Genomic DNA, 14,162 nt, shown 5'->3' with positions numbered 1-14,162 from the left:
ATTATTATAATTATTATAATTATTATCAAAAATCTGATTATATTGTGCATATATATTTTTAGGACTTGGAATTAATGAATTTGTATGTTTCCACATCATGTCAACAAAACATCTCTTAAAAATAAGACACATTTAGACATTGAATAAACAGTATGAAAGTTTTTTATTTTTATTATTTTATTTCATTGAACATTGAAAATCAGTTTTTAACAAAAAGCAGCTTAACAAAGAATTTTTGCAAGGCATTTTTGAATGAACAGGTTTCAGTGTTATTTTAATTCTTAGCTGTGTTGCCCATTAGAGACAATGTGAGTCCTGTAGTTGTGGTAATTTGTCAAAAGTGCATGTGAGTGTATTGTCAGCATGTGTAAGTATGTGTGCTTCAGCGAGGGTTAGTTACACTCGGAGAAAAGCCTTCCAGACGACGACGGCTCGAGGTGTTGGTACTTGGCGCTGGTGGCAAGGTGAAGGGAAGGTGTAAAAAAGGGTTGCTTTACGCATTGTACACAGCCTTTTTGAGGGCTAAGAAAATAGCGTCGAAGTGAGGCTTCACCTCCTCACCCAACTCGTTCATCTTTTTCCTCAGTTCTCCAGAACTCACACTCTTGCGGAACTCCAGCGTTTCCTTCTCCATCTTATCCTTATATTCCTGGATGTAGGGCTCCAGCTTGATCTTTAAGTCCTGGAGATGCTCCGTCAACTTCTCGCGCACAAGCTCCACGATGGGCACCAGCTTGGACTTGGTCTCCTCCCAGTTGGGTCCGATCTTCTCCTTCAAGCTCTTGACCACAGGCTCCAGCTTGGTCCTCACCTCCTCCATGTGCTCGCGCTGCTTGGTCAGGTACTCCTCCAGGAAAGGCTTCAGCTCGTCTCTGTACTCCTGGAAGTGCTTCTGCAGCACCTGCCTGAGCTCCTCGTGCTTGGGCTCCAGCTGCTTGCGCAGATCCTCCATGTCCTTGTCCAGTTTCTCGCGCATGGGAGCGATGGCCTCCATCATTGTGGTGCCGAATGGGCTGATGACTTGGAAGACGTACTGAAAGTATCCATGGATGTTGTCAATGGACTGGCCCAGGAACTCCCTAAACCGGATGAAGATTTGGGTTAGCTGTCGCTGGAATAGTTGATGTGAAAATGAGAATTACTTAAACTCAAAGCATGAGATCAAAATCGACCCTTTGTAGTGAAGCCATTCGGCTATTGAGGAGCCCCTACATCTGGACCCATATGTGCGTTCTTACTTGTAGTCTTTGAATTCGGTGTCGTCGAGGTGAGTGAGGGCCTTGTGCGCCCCCTGCTTCAGCTGATCTGTGTAAACCTTGAGCGCAGACTTCACGTGCTCCAGCTGCGACGGCGGTTCGTCCCGCAGGAATCGGGCCTGGCAGCCTGTGCAAGGCAAACGCAGATTCAGACGCTGGAACTAGTGCCAAGCTTTACGTATTCAGTCTGACTAGATTTGAACTACACTTTCATCTGAATACAGTTAACTAAATACAATAACATTTCTGAAATATCTTTACTGCAGAAAAAAATAAATCATTTTCATTTCTTCATCACTATTTTCTCCGGTGTTTCAGTAAAAATATCTAGCCATCTTTCTGATCATTTTAAATGAAAAGCTAAGCTGTGCGAGATATTAAGACTTTTTACAGAAAATATTTCTTTAATGAATGAGTTTATTTCTAACCCCACTCGCAAAAACCAGTCAGAACCTCTTGAAACCAGAATAAAACTAAAAGGTTTAGAAACAAGATATATACATGCATTCTTTGAAAACGTCTTGATATCTCATGAAAAGTTTTACAAAATTTATCTTGGTATACATTTTAAACTGGAAAACAAGACAACAAAACAATGTTTTGACAGTGTTGAGAGAAGTAGTGGGTTTATATACCTGCCAGCAAAACAGCGAGGGCGAGGACTACGAACCTCATCATGGATCTGGGTCAAAACGAACAAATAAACACATCAGATGTTGTTAATCACAATGAATACACAGGCTTTAGATTTCAAAGGGAACGTGGACACTGGGGCTGCAGCAGGATTCCCTACAGCATATGTCACAGTATCAGACTAGAATCTAATTCATCCCAGATTAGACAGAGTTACAAAGACTTCACAAGCAGATTAGCTCTCAACTACTTCATAATCTCAAATCCCTGGATTAACTTGGTCACATTGTTGTGGACCTGGAGAACTTTGAAGACTTGAGTCTGACCTGATGCTCCTTGGCCAGATGCCATCGAGGGGTTACACGTCTACAATAAGTGATTATATTTCATCAATAAGGGCTCATCATTAGTCTTCAAAGAAAATTCATATTTTTGTTACTTTTAACAATAAAAATGAACTACCAAAACACAAAAAAACAGATTACAATTCAATACGAGCTCCAAAACGCCCCAGGTCCGCAGCTGGGCTGCTTACCTGTTGATGTAGCTGGTCTGGGAAGAGACTGAAGAGCACGGCAAGACACGGCTCTTTTATAGGGCCGAGCGGGAGGGGGGGGGGGGCCTGAACCTCAACCCCTCGCCTCCTCACCGTAGGGTCCAAAGGTTCCCTATCGAGGGGACGAGGGAGGTCAGCACATGCACGCATGCTAGTCAACATCTATAAGTAAACCTTACAGATATACTGGTTCATACAAAATATAATTCCCATCCTCATTTAACATGCGCTTTTTATCAGCTACCTCTGAAGCAGTTTTGCTACACAACAATGTAGAGATAATAGCTTAAGGAGTAATTTCCATCATACCTCACCCTTAAATATGACATTTGCTGACATTATTCAGCCTGGTTAATTTAGTCATATTAAATAATATTTTTGACTTGGATAAATCCAGGCATATTAAGGCATATTTTTGGGTGACCTGACAACAATTTCAACTTTTACATATATTACTACTTACGCTATATATATTTATATGTATTTGGTTCCTATAGTGCGGTTATAGCACATTTAACGAATAAAACTTGAAGACTTTGATTATTCTGAGCACAGACATTTTTTTACAACATTATTCTCAGTCATTCTGAATGTTTTATTTATCAAGTTACACTTTCTCAACATGTTACTTGGACTTTTTCTGGAAGCAACAGCATCTGTGTGCTACTCATGATGTGCTGATAATGAACTTTGTTACATGATTTAATCGTATTGTTCTTGGAACAGCACACAAGAATGTAAATAATGACATTTAGTGTAGCCTAATCATCTGTTTTTGTCCTGACCTTTGACCCCATAGCATTCAATCACAGAACATGCTGAATGTAACAGGATTGCCACAAACTATTTTTTTTTATTTTACACTGTTAGTTCTTCAGATTATATTTATGGTTCGGAATAAAAATAAAAAAAATATTTTTTTTGTCTGCTAATCTAAATGCTAGGGCACATGTAGTTACAGCTTTGGTACATTTAGTTTGGGGTAGGAAAATATGATTTCTTAAATATTTATCAGTAAAGTTGTGCAATGAATGAAACTGGTCACTGTTTCAAGGCAATCACAATTCTGCAAAAAAAAAAGAAATTACAAAATTATTTTAAAATGTTGCATCTTAGATTTAGGGTACATTTTGGATTATGTGTTTATTAATATAAAGCAATGTATGGTCAGAGCTCCAGAGTGTAACACACACACACACACACACACACACACACACAGAGCGGTGTTTGTGTCCGTGAGCGATCTCACCTCATGTGGAGATTCTCCAGAGGCCAATCTCAGCCGGAGCCAAAGGGCAACTCGCTCAGACGGGGGAGAGAGTCAGATCATTAACATGGGCTTCAAAAGATTGTTTCTTCAGTCACATGCCACCTGCTTGCCTTTGTTTTGTTTTCAGAGAGACAAGATTTTTTCACAATCCCTATACATCGTAGAATCAGGAAAATAAAAAACCCCAAAAACAAATCCAAACGGGTTCATGATTTGTGCATATCAGTTCATCTGAGTAGGAGTTTAAGCAAACGAATTCAGCAAACACAGAGTGTAATTTGTTCAGGAGAAAATCGATGTCAGTAGGGTTTTAGGCTTTTCCTTGTAAGGGCCAGGACTTATCTGAACGTCCCCTCTGATAAGGGCCGCCGGGGCATCCTGTGAGGAGAGTGCCGTAATCGTTCCTAGTACACATTGTCTGTATGACCACAGCAGGAGCCTGCCAGCGCTCCACGGGTCAAGAATCAGCACAAAACACACACTGTTCAAGCAGAAAGAGTCTCTCTGGAAAATCAAGTGATTCGGGAGCATTCAGTTTCAAATTCAAATGCCTGAAAATAATGGCTGTAAAATGGACATTCATGCATATGAAAACATACCCATGCATTTACATGCATTCATTCAGCAAAAGCTTTTACTCAAAATGACAAAAAAATTATGTGTAATTAATTCAGTGAAAAAACAAAACAATTACAACAACAAAAAACAGCCCCAGTCGTGCTAAAATGCACAGTTTGAAGCAGTCATGTTCTTCATCATCTGTTCCTGTACATTATCAGCATAAGGTTACTTACAGGACATTCAGCCTTTGGTTTAAGAAACTCACAATACTAGAGATACATCAACAGATGAAATCAGTTAAACTCACTGATCACAAACAGTGCATTTACAGCCGGGTTTGTTATTTAAAGTGTGTTTACTGTCATCATTATTACTGGAGATTCTCTAGGATCCTCCAGACGCTTTGAAAATTCACAAACAATCAAATGTTTTAAATGCTTATATTTGCCTCCATAACTCCAGAAACAAAATATTTCATTACTTAACCCATTTAATCCCATCAGTCACAATAGTGACCGCAAAGAAGGGTCATTTGTGCTAAAAATGTTGCTGACTGAAATATGGAAAAAATAAAGGGTCTCGATTAAATATGTTTAAGTTTCACATGGTTTATGCAAATTGTCACACGACCAGAGCGATTTACTTCCTATTTGCACCAAATTTCCACCAAAATTGCACTAAATTCAAAGTTCAAATGTTACAAATTAAGTTACAATATTGATGTTGTAATACTGGTAGCACTAATACATCAATTTCATGATATCCTATCAGTGTTGTAAGGGTTTTTATGCATAATAGTAACCCTAGAATGGGATGAAACAGAGTTTAAAATAGCTGGACTGAGATATACAACAATGTTGACTGCAGAGATGTGTTAATTCAGTACAAACATTATCCCACTGGTCCATAAAACACAAGTTCAAGTTCAAGTTCAAGTTCCGTTTATTTCTAAAGCACATTTACTAACGGCCGCCAGCCGACCAAAGTGCTGTACAATAATTACAGTATAGATACACAAGAAAGAAACACAATCAATAATCACTTAGAAACAATAAAAACAGGATGAATTACATGTTAAAAGCCGAGACAAACAGATGAGTTTTGAGAGCAGATTTAAACTCAGATAAAGTGGAAGCCATTTTAATTTGGGTCGGGAGATTATTCCAGAGAGTGGGGCCAGCCACTTCAAAGGCTCTATTTCCCTTTTTTTTCAAGCGGGTTCTGGGAATCTGAAGGAGGAATTTGTTTCCCGATCTAAGTCCTCGCTTAGGAGTGTACGGGTGGAGTAAGTCCGTCAGATAAGATGGTGCAAGATTACTTAAAGATTTGTAGACAAGTAATAGAATTTTATATTCAATTCTATACTGAACAGGTAACCAATGTAGAGATCTCAGAAGGGGTGTAACATGATCAAATTTTTTACATCCCTTCAGGAATCTAGCTGCTGCATTTTGAACGACTTGTAAACGGGAAATTTGAGTCTTTGAAACACCATAATATAGAGAGTTGCAGTAATCCAGCCGAGATGTAATAAAGGCATGGATAGCAACCTCTAAAGAGGCGTTAGAAAGAAAGGTTTTAATTTTAGAGAGAGATCGAAGATAAAAGAAACTAGAACCTACTACAGAGCTGATTTGTCTGTCAAATTTCAAGCCGTTGTCGATTTCCACACCCAGATTTCGCACTCGGGATGAAATAGCTAAATTTAAGAACTCAAGATTAGGTATATTTTGTGTTCTAGTTTCAGAGGGGCCAAAAACAATAACTTCCAATTTATCTGAATTTAGAAAAAGGAAATTTTTTGAGAGCCATGATTTTACGTCATCCAGACATGCTGATAAACTATTAAGAACATGCTTTTTTTCCGTGGTCAAAGGCAGATAGATTTGCATATCATCAGCGTAACAATGAAAAGAAACGCCGTGTTTCCTAAAGATGGACCCCAAGGGAAGTAGATAGAGAGAAAAGAGAGTAGGTGCAGGAACAGACCCCTGGGGCACACCACAGGTTAGTTTGCGTAAAGAGGAAGAGAAATTTCCTATTTTAATTGAGAAAGTTCTATTTGTTAGGAAAGATTTGAACCAATTTAAAACCGCCCCTCCCAGACCCACATAAGACTCCAAGCGAGAGATGAGAATTGCATGATCAACAGTGTCGAAGGCTGAAGACAGGTCCAGCATAACTAAAATGACAGAATCACCAGAATCAGTGGCCATTAGAATATCATTAAGAACTCTTACAAGGGCAGTTAAACACATTTTAAACACTTTTGCAAAAGAAGTTCTAAAAATAATTATCGATTATTACAAAGGGTTACTAATTATTGTTAGAAATGGCAACAATATAAAATAGAAATGAATACATTTCTACATTTAAAATTTTAATTAAAACAATAAGTAATCAATCAATAAACACTAATATCCTGGCCAGAGGAGAATGGCCCCCGACTGAACCTGGTTTCTCTCAAGGTGTTTTCTCCATTCTATCACAGAGGGAGTTTTGGTTCCTTGCCGCTGTCGCCTCAGGCTTGCTCAGTTGGGGACACTTCATTTCTAGCGATTATCGTCAATTTGATTTCACAGATACTATTTAAACTAAACTGAGCTAGACAATGACATCTCTGAACTCAATAATGAAATGCCTTTAACTGAAAATTGAGTGTTTAATCTTATTATTATACATTACTGACACTCTATCCTCCAGTTTGATACTGTTAAGTGCTTTGACACAATCTGTATTGTTAAAAGCACTGTATAAATAAAGCTGACTTGACATGACTTGACTAATGACACCATTTGGATATTTTCATGTCTGGGGAAAAAAAATGGGATTAGTTGGGTTAATGTACTGTTTATTATCTCTGTTCTTCAATTTATCCAGTTGTCTTTTTGACTTGTTTTGAGAGCAAGTGTGAAAGGATGTAGACTGGTAACTGAAGAGTTTCTGTGATCTTTCCTTCCTGCTTCTTTCATCTTTACTAGCTCTCTGAAGCTCTTCTCTTTGTCATGTATCTCTCTTCTGTCCTGCCGTTAGTGAGCTGTTCTCACCTCTCAGTCTCCGTCCTGAAGCTGGAGCTTCTTCACACTAAGAAGCAGATTCTTTTGTTTCAGTAAACGGTCGTAATTAAGTATACAAGAAGAAACGCTTTGACTTTCTTCAGATATTTTTCCTGCGGCTGCCTTCACTTTAAACGCTGTCTGTCCATCTGTTTCACAGCCACAGAACAAGCGCTTTGGAAAATGGATGGATAAACAGACAAAAATATTTCATTCAGATAAATCATTTATTACCTGACATAACATATTTAAAACCTAAAGTTCATCTTGCATCAGCCTCCCTACATCACACATTTTAAAGTTTCATGATGCTGTGTTGAATTTAATTGATTTATTTTTTAGATTTAATAGATTTTTTTATTTATTTTTGGGATGTTGTCATTTTTCTATAAGATTTTGCTCTGATATTTCAGTCCGAGTTGCCATTATGTCCTTTTATGTCATACATTTGTTGCATGTTCTACTACGTGGGTCATATTTTCATGTCAAAGTGTGAAAAGAGTAACTCATTCTTTATTATGACTATTTTCCACAGTTTAAAGTGTTATCCACACCATGGAATAGCTTGAAACACAAAAGCAGGTGTGGGAATGATGCTATCAAATGAGTAATGAGTCCGAAATTCTCGTCTGAAATTTTCACACATTAAAAAATAAATACGAGCTCACATTGTGTCAATCACGTTTACACACTGCCTCCAAAACTTTCGTCTGTCATAAAAAAATTCGGACCAAGTTCAATTTTCTGCATTTTTGCATTCATAGCAAGCATTGTGTTAGGAAAGGATGACGAATATGAAAAAACCCCTAAAACATGCATATGAAATTTCAGACTCAGTGTGCAAGGACCGTAACGCTGCTGGATTCAGCTTTTCTGGAGCAGAAGTGTGTGCTCATGAAAAAAACTTAAAAGTTTAAGGCAACCAGATTCAGCAGATTTTTTTAATTTTCTCAACTTATTTTTTAGGAGATTTTTGAGTTCTCTCAACTATTTGTTGTATTAACTTAAAATAACAAGTTGAGAAAACTCAAAAATATGCTAAACTTTTGATTTTATAGTTCTTCATTATCCATTCCACTTACAATAAAATAAACCAATAAACAATAATGCCATTTTTTATAAAGACATTTATACAATGCATTTGTCTATGAATACTTATTTCATGCATTTAAGATCACGAGAAGCATGAATTGTGTAATAATTTTCACTCATCTGGAACCATTATTGTAGGCTACTGTTCTTTAGGCACATTTGATTGCTCACTAAACGCAGCAGAAATGGTGGAAAAGTGCACTTTTCTTGCTAATAAAGGGTCAAATTACAACCATTATAAAATGCTGCTCTTTCACCTCAGAAACCCCAGCGACAGCAGCCTGAAGTCATTGTGAAACCGCAGCGCTGAGGTAAAGGCCAGTATAAAGAGTGAAGTGGAGCAGTTTTGTGCCGTTACACATGAGATCGTCACATTAAACTTGCAGCAGGAGCACAAGCCATCATTAGCAGGTCTGCATGTTTGGAATAATTTAAATCGAGTAAAAGCAGAAGCGTTCTTCTGAACTGATTGTGTGTCTGGTGTGTTCAAGGCTCACTGGGGTTACGTTTGCTCTCACAAACAGACGCCCACCTGCGCTGATAAAGAAGGGCTGCTGTTTGCTGTTTGTCAATGTCTGCAGTGAGATTTGGCCTCACGTCCAGCAAACCTCTAAGTTAAGAGATAATATCAATAAAATACAAATCATGCACAGATTCAGTTCTGGATGTTAGCTTGTCACATATTCTTTTCATTTCTTAACTGTGTGTGTGTGTGTGTGTGTGTGTGTGTGCTGTCAGCTGCTGTGGCTGTTGCATCACTGATTCAGTGAGTTTATTCATACAGCGTCAGAGTAACAGTGCTGAGCTCTTTACTGCCGACCCGCGGCCCACACACAACCTCAAACTATGGGCAGAATGATGCTTAAGTGTGCTTGCACCTTCTTTCATAAAAATAATCAAGACGCATGCATACACTTGCTAGAGAAACTCATACGTACATGCATGATTGAATATGGATACACTCTTAAAAATAAAGCTGCTTAAAAAGGTTCTTCACAGCAATGCCACAGAAGAACCATTTTTGATTCCACAAAGAACCATTCAGTCTAAGGTTCTTTAAAGAACCATCTCATTACCTTTTTATAATCTGAAGAACCTTCTTTCGCCACAAAGAAGCTTTTGTGAAACAGAAAGGTTCTTCAGATGTTAAAGGTTCTTCATGGAACCATTACATTTAGTCCTTCAGCAGATGCTTTTATTCAGAGCGACTTACAAATGAGGACAATAAAGCAATCAAAACCAACAAAAAAACTAAAAGGTAAAAAGTTTTTAGACAAAAAGGTTCAACTATGGCATCATGAAGCACCTTTATTTTTAAGAGTGTATGTAGAAATGTGTTCAAAAGTGATAGCCAGAGCCTTACATGGACAAACAGCATTTATTACTTCAAACAGCTCCAGATATTCCATCTTCATCAATCTTCGAAAAACAAAAATGTAATTGTTTTAAAGCTCTAATACAGTTTAACAATTTAAATGTCTATAAATATTATCCTGATGAATCCTCCAATAAATCTAACAGTTTTATGAAATATCATTTAAAAAATGACTGAAATAACAATAACAACAAAACAATAGTCCATAGTAAATGGGTTTATTCATTCACCGCTGACCCCACAGTTTGCAGAACTCAATGCCGTTCACCAACATTACCCAAGAAAATATACATATATGATGAGGGAGAAACATCCTTTATTTCTGTGGACTGTAAGTCATGAGTAGAACACAGATAGTGACTGTCCCAGCACCCAAACAGCAGAAGCTGACGGGTGGATTCCCGTTCAGTCGGGCCGGCTGGGACAAACACATCAGTGATGTCTGAGGACACGAGCGAACGGCTGAGAATCACACGCTTCTCTTCATACATGCTCTCCAGGAATGAGTTCAGCTCATCCAGACCAATAACTCATGGGTTAGCCGTGTTAACAAAAATATCTCTCTACAGAACTTTATTTCTCCAATAAGAAAATAATAGATTTTTATTTTTCATTTAAAACATTCTAAAAGAAGCTTTTGCAGTTTTATATAGACATACAACAAAACCAAATACATACATTACAACCAATTAATGAACATTATACAAAATAAAGTTACATTGTAAAAAAAAAAAACTGAAATAATTGTATCCTATGATATCAATCCTGGGTTAGAAACACATACTGGACGACGAGCAGAGCCCCGGGGTGTCTGCATCACACATCGACTCCAGAGATATTTCATTAATACTCCGTCAGTCAGACGGCGCTCAAACTACAGACACCATTTAGAGCTGAACAGGTTCTAGTACTGCCACTGAATTATCATGTTGGGTTCCTCAGAGAACCTTTCAGTGATCAGCTCCTTAAAAACATTTTAATAATCTAAAGAACCTTTTTCCACAATAAAGAATGCTTTGTGTTATGAAAATGTTCCATTGATTTATATCAACATGTCTGGGTTAGATTTCAACTCAAAATTATGTATCTTATTTTTATTTAAACTAATATATATTGATAAACACAATATATTTAAAAAAAAGAATAAACTTTTTATATCAGAATAACCCCATCTTACAGTAAGAAAATCATTACCAATAAAAATAAATAAATAAATTAAAAAAGTAGTAATAATAAAAATAATACAATAAAATCATTTAACAGTAACATGTCTGTATGCATTGCTGTGATTTTAATTTTTATTTTTTCAACATTACCTTAATTATAAATTGGGGTTTAAATGTGATTCAAAAATATATATATATATTATTTAGTTCTTTTCTAGTTGTAATTAGTATGTTTTGTATTGTTATATTGTGGTGAAATGCGACCCAGACATGTTTGAGTGGGATGTGAAGCCTCGGGTCATCTGCTCTGGCAGGGACGGCTCACTCACTCACTCCAGGAGTTTCTCTGCTGTTACAGTGATCAGATCAGCGGAAGCATGTTAATACGCCTCTTTCTGTGTGTGCATCTGCTCCTGGATCTTCTGCAGCATCTCCTGCATCCGCCTCAACTGCAACAAGAACAGAACCACAGTCAAACACACTACACCAAACCTGATCAATCAATCAATACTGACCCATCAATGAGTCTGAGAGTCACGTGACAGAAGCAAACTAGAGCCGCGTCCATCAGGAATCTCCAGCCTGATCACAGTGACTCTGACACGTCTGCATGATCAGTGAAGGCTGGAAATCGATGGCGCTGTTGCGTAACGAAGCACATATAGGCTGAGATCCATGCTACAGCACATCAACACGAGCGCAGCCGTGCATGCCTTCATGTCTGTCCTCTGATAAATATGGGTTTCCTTTGTTTTAGATTGAAGGTGGATGTCAACACTTCCAACACTTGTCATTTTAAAAATGATAAAACAGTAATGCACACTCTAATATAAATATAATGTATTTCTGTGATGCGCAGCTGTATTTTCAGCATCATTACTGCAGTCTTCAGTGTCACATGATCTTCAGAAATCATAATAATATCCCTCCTCATTCACTGTCAGTCAGTATCTCCACTTTATCATGTGTGCATGTCTTCATCTCAAGACCTTCACCAGGGGTTCATCTCTATAATGTTCTGTTTTGTGTAGAACTGCTTCTGTGTGCTGATATTCCATTTATGGTTCAGAAAGAATGCCTGGGAAGCATAAAGAGCTCAACAAACCTGCAGTGATTCAAAGCTGAAGGAAATGAACCAGGAATCGTAATCAAGAACTCAACTATGCTGTAGATTTAGTTACCAGAATAGACCTTTGAACAGTGCGTCAACATGTGCTCAGTGTTTGCATATGAATACAGATGTGCCATATCATATCATATCATATCATATCACCAGTGTTTAGAAGACTTTAATCACAGACTGAATCCAGTGCAACACATTCATAACAGACAACGACTTCAACGCAACCCTCGTCAAAAATAAATATACTAAAATGTATTAGAAATACATTTATTTCATGCTAAGTATGCTACCAATACATTTGAATTTGAATGAAAATACCCTGTGTGGCGGGAGGAGCCAACGACAGACACAGTGGGCGTGGCGTCAAGCCTCGGAGAGGTTTTTATTAAACAATATAATCAAAATAAAGTGTCCAAAGGGGGAAAAGTGTCCAAAATAAACGGGGATCTGGTGTCCTCGTCGCGCTGCGGGGCTGTGCAGGAGGGCAGTGTTCAGGAGGGAAGGGTCCAGGTAAGGGGCGGAGTCCGGCGGCCGCACGCGCTCCCGTCTGGAGGTCCCGGGGCGCGGGTGACGGCGGCTTCTCTGGCGGCTTCGTCCAACTCCTTCATCCCCGGGTGCTCGACGGGATTCCACGGCCCGGCGTCCTTGCCCGACGGCCGTATCGCGGGTGCAGTGTCGGCCGGACTGCGGGTCCGGCCGCTCGCGTCTCTGACGGCGGCAGGTAGTTCCCTCTACGCTCCCTTTCCTGGACCCACGAGGACACCAGCGTGCATGCACGGGGAAGAGACCGGTCTCCCGAGGAGAGGCGCGTTCGGCATTTAACGGCGGCGGTGATGAGGCTCTGTTCACGTCAGGTGCGCCTCATCACACGCCGCCAGCCCTGGCTGTTTCAGCGCCCCTCCTCTCTCACACACCCACTCCTGTCGGGAGCCTGGTGAAGGGCGGCGAATACGGGACGGGGTGGTGATGATGGACAGGGGGGAGGCAGCCGACTCGTCACATTCCCCCCCCCAAGCGACATCCCCGTCCGAGGGTCGCCGCCCACGCAGGAGTGCTACCTTCCTCAACCAGGCTCCAGCGGTCGGAGTGGGCGGGGCAGGGATTCCTCTCCGGGCAACGCTCCCTCTCGCACCGCGCCGGAGCCGGGACAGAGAAAGCGGGTTTTAGTTGACAGCCTCAACCAACCACGGGGTAATGATGACAAATAGACAGAATGTCACTTACCCCATTGGTGGCTGGGAGGCTGTCCCCGTCCTTCCTCCGTCCCCGTACGGGCTCTACGGCTTCTTGCGAGCGAGAGGGGATGACGTCATCAGATGTTGCCCAACTGTGCTGTCTAGGCTCCGCCGGCCCGCATTCTCCACCACTGTGGCGGGAGGAGCCAACGACAGACACAGTGGGCGTGGCGTCAAGCCTCGGAGAGGTTTTTATTAAACAATATAATCAAAATAAAGTGTCCAAAGGGGGAAAAGTGTCCAAAATAAACGGGGATCTGGTGTCCTCGTCGCGCTGCGGGGCTGTGCAGGAGGGCAGTGTTCAGGAGGGAAGGGTCCAGGTAAGGGGCGGAGTCCGGCGGCCGCACGCGCTCCCGTCTGGAGGTCCCGGGGCGCGGGTGACGGCGGCTTCTCTGGCGGCTTCGTCCAACTCCTTCATCCCCGGGTGCTCGACGGGATTCCACGGCCCGGCGTCCTTGCCCGACGGCCGTATCGCGGGTGCAGTGTCGGCCGGACTGCGGGTCCGGCCGCTCGCGTCTCTGACGGCGGCAGGTAGTTCCCTCTACGCTCCCTTTCCTGGACCCACGAGGACACCAGCGTGCATGCACGGGGAAGAGACCGGTCTCCCGAGGAGAGGCGCGTTCGGCATTTAACGGCGGCGGTGATGAGGCTCTGTTCACGTCAGGTGCGCCTCATCACACGCCGCCAGCCCTGGCTGTTTCAGCGCCCCTCCTCTCTCACACACCCACTCCTGTCGGGAGCCTGGTGAAGGGCGGCGAATACGGGACGGGGTGGTGATGATGGACAGGGGGGAGGCAGCCGACTCGTCACACCTGAAACTGTACTTTTAGTGTACTAAA

General features: G+C 40.9%; 2 protein-coding genes across 4 annotated transcripts in view; both read right to left on the bottom strand.

Moving 5' to 3' along the window:
* Positions 1 to 146: 146 nt before the first annotated feature.
* On the bottom strand, positions 147 to 2,533 carry LOC306853853 (uncharacterized protein). 2 transcript variants are annotated; one of them, XM_079391503.1, is made up of 4 exons: positions 2,425 to 2,533; positions 1,892 to 1,938; positions 1,239 to 1,383; positions 147 to 1,079 (listed from the first exon to the last, which is right to left on the bottom strand). In XM_079391503.1, the coding sequence occupies exons 2-4, from the start codon at positions 1,932 to 1,934 to the stop codon at positions 494 to 496; spliced, it is 774 nt and encodes a 257-aa protein (XP_079247629.1). In that variant the 5' UTR covers positions 1,935 to 1,938; positions 2,425 to 2,533; the 3' UTR covers positions 147 to 493. The 2 variants fall into 2 exon arrangements, with proteins under 2 accessions (XP_079247629.1, XP_079247630.1); XM_079391504.1 differs by lacking the exon at positions 2,425 to 2,533 and adding an exon at positions 2,216 to 2,255.
* An 8,648-nt stretch (positions 2,534 to 11,181) lies between these two features.
* Positions 11,182 to 14,162, bottom strand: part of LOC306854102 (septin-4) — a 67,711-nt gene continuing 64,730 nt past the window's right edge. For both annotated transcript variants that reach the window (XM_079391928.1, XM_079391927.1), the window contains one exon: positions 11,182 to 11,414. In XM_079391928.1, the coding sequence (XP_079248054.1) occupies positions 11,346 to 11,414 (69 nt within the window). In that variant the 3' untranslated portion in view covers positions 11,182 to 11,345. The remainder of the gene's footprint in view (positions 11,415 to 14,162) is intronic.

Source organism: Barbus barbus (genome assembly GCF_936440315.1).
Source record: "Barbus barbus genome assembly, chromosome: 34".
Taxonomy (NCBI): domain Eukaryota; kingdom Metazoa; phylum Chordata; class Actinopteri; order Cypriniformes; family Cyprinidae; genus Barbus; species Barbus barbus.
This window is presented reverse-complemented; position numbering and strand designations above follow the sequence as displayed.

Bases quoted from the DNA above. Each gene is read 5' to 3' on its own strand.
- LOC306853853 (XM_079391503.1), bottom strand. From the start codon at position 1,934: ATGATGAGGTTCGTAGTCCTCGCCCTCGCTGTTTTGCTGGCAG. The intron at 1,384-1,891 runs GTATATAAACCC...TGCCTTGCACAG, and splicing joins CCTCGCTGTTTTGCTGGCAG to GCTGCCAGGCCCGATTCCTG. The intron at 1,080-1,238 runs GTAAGAACGCAC...CATCCGGTTTAG, and splicing joins ACCGAATTCAAAGACTACAA to GGAGTTCCTGGGCCAGTCCA.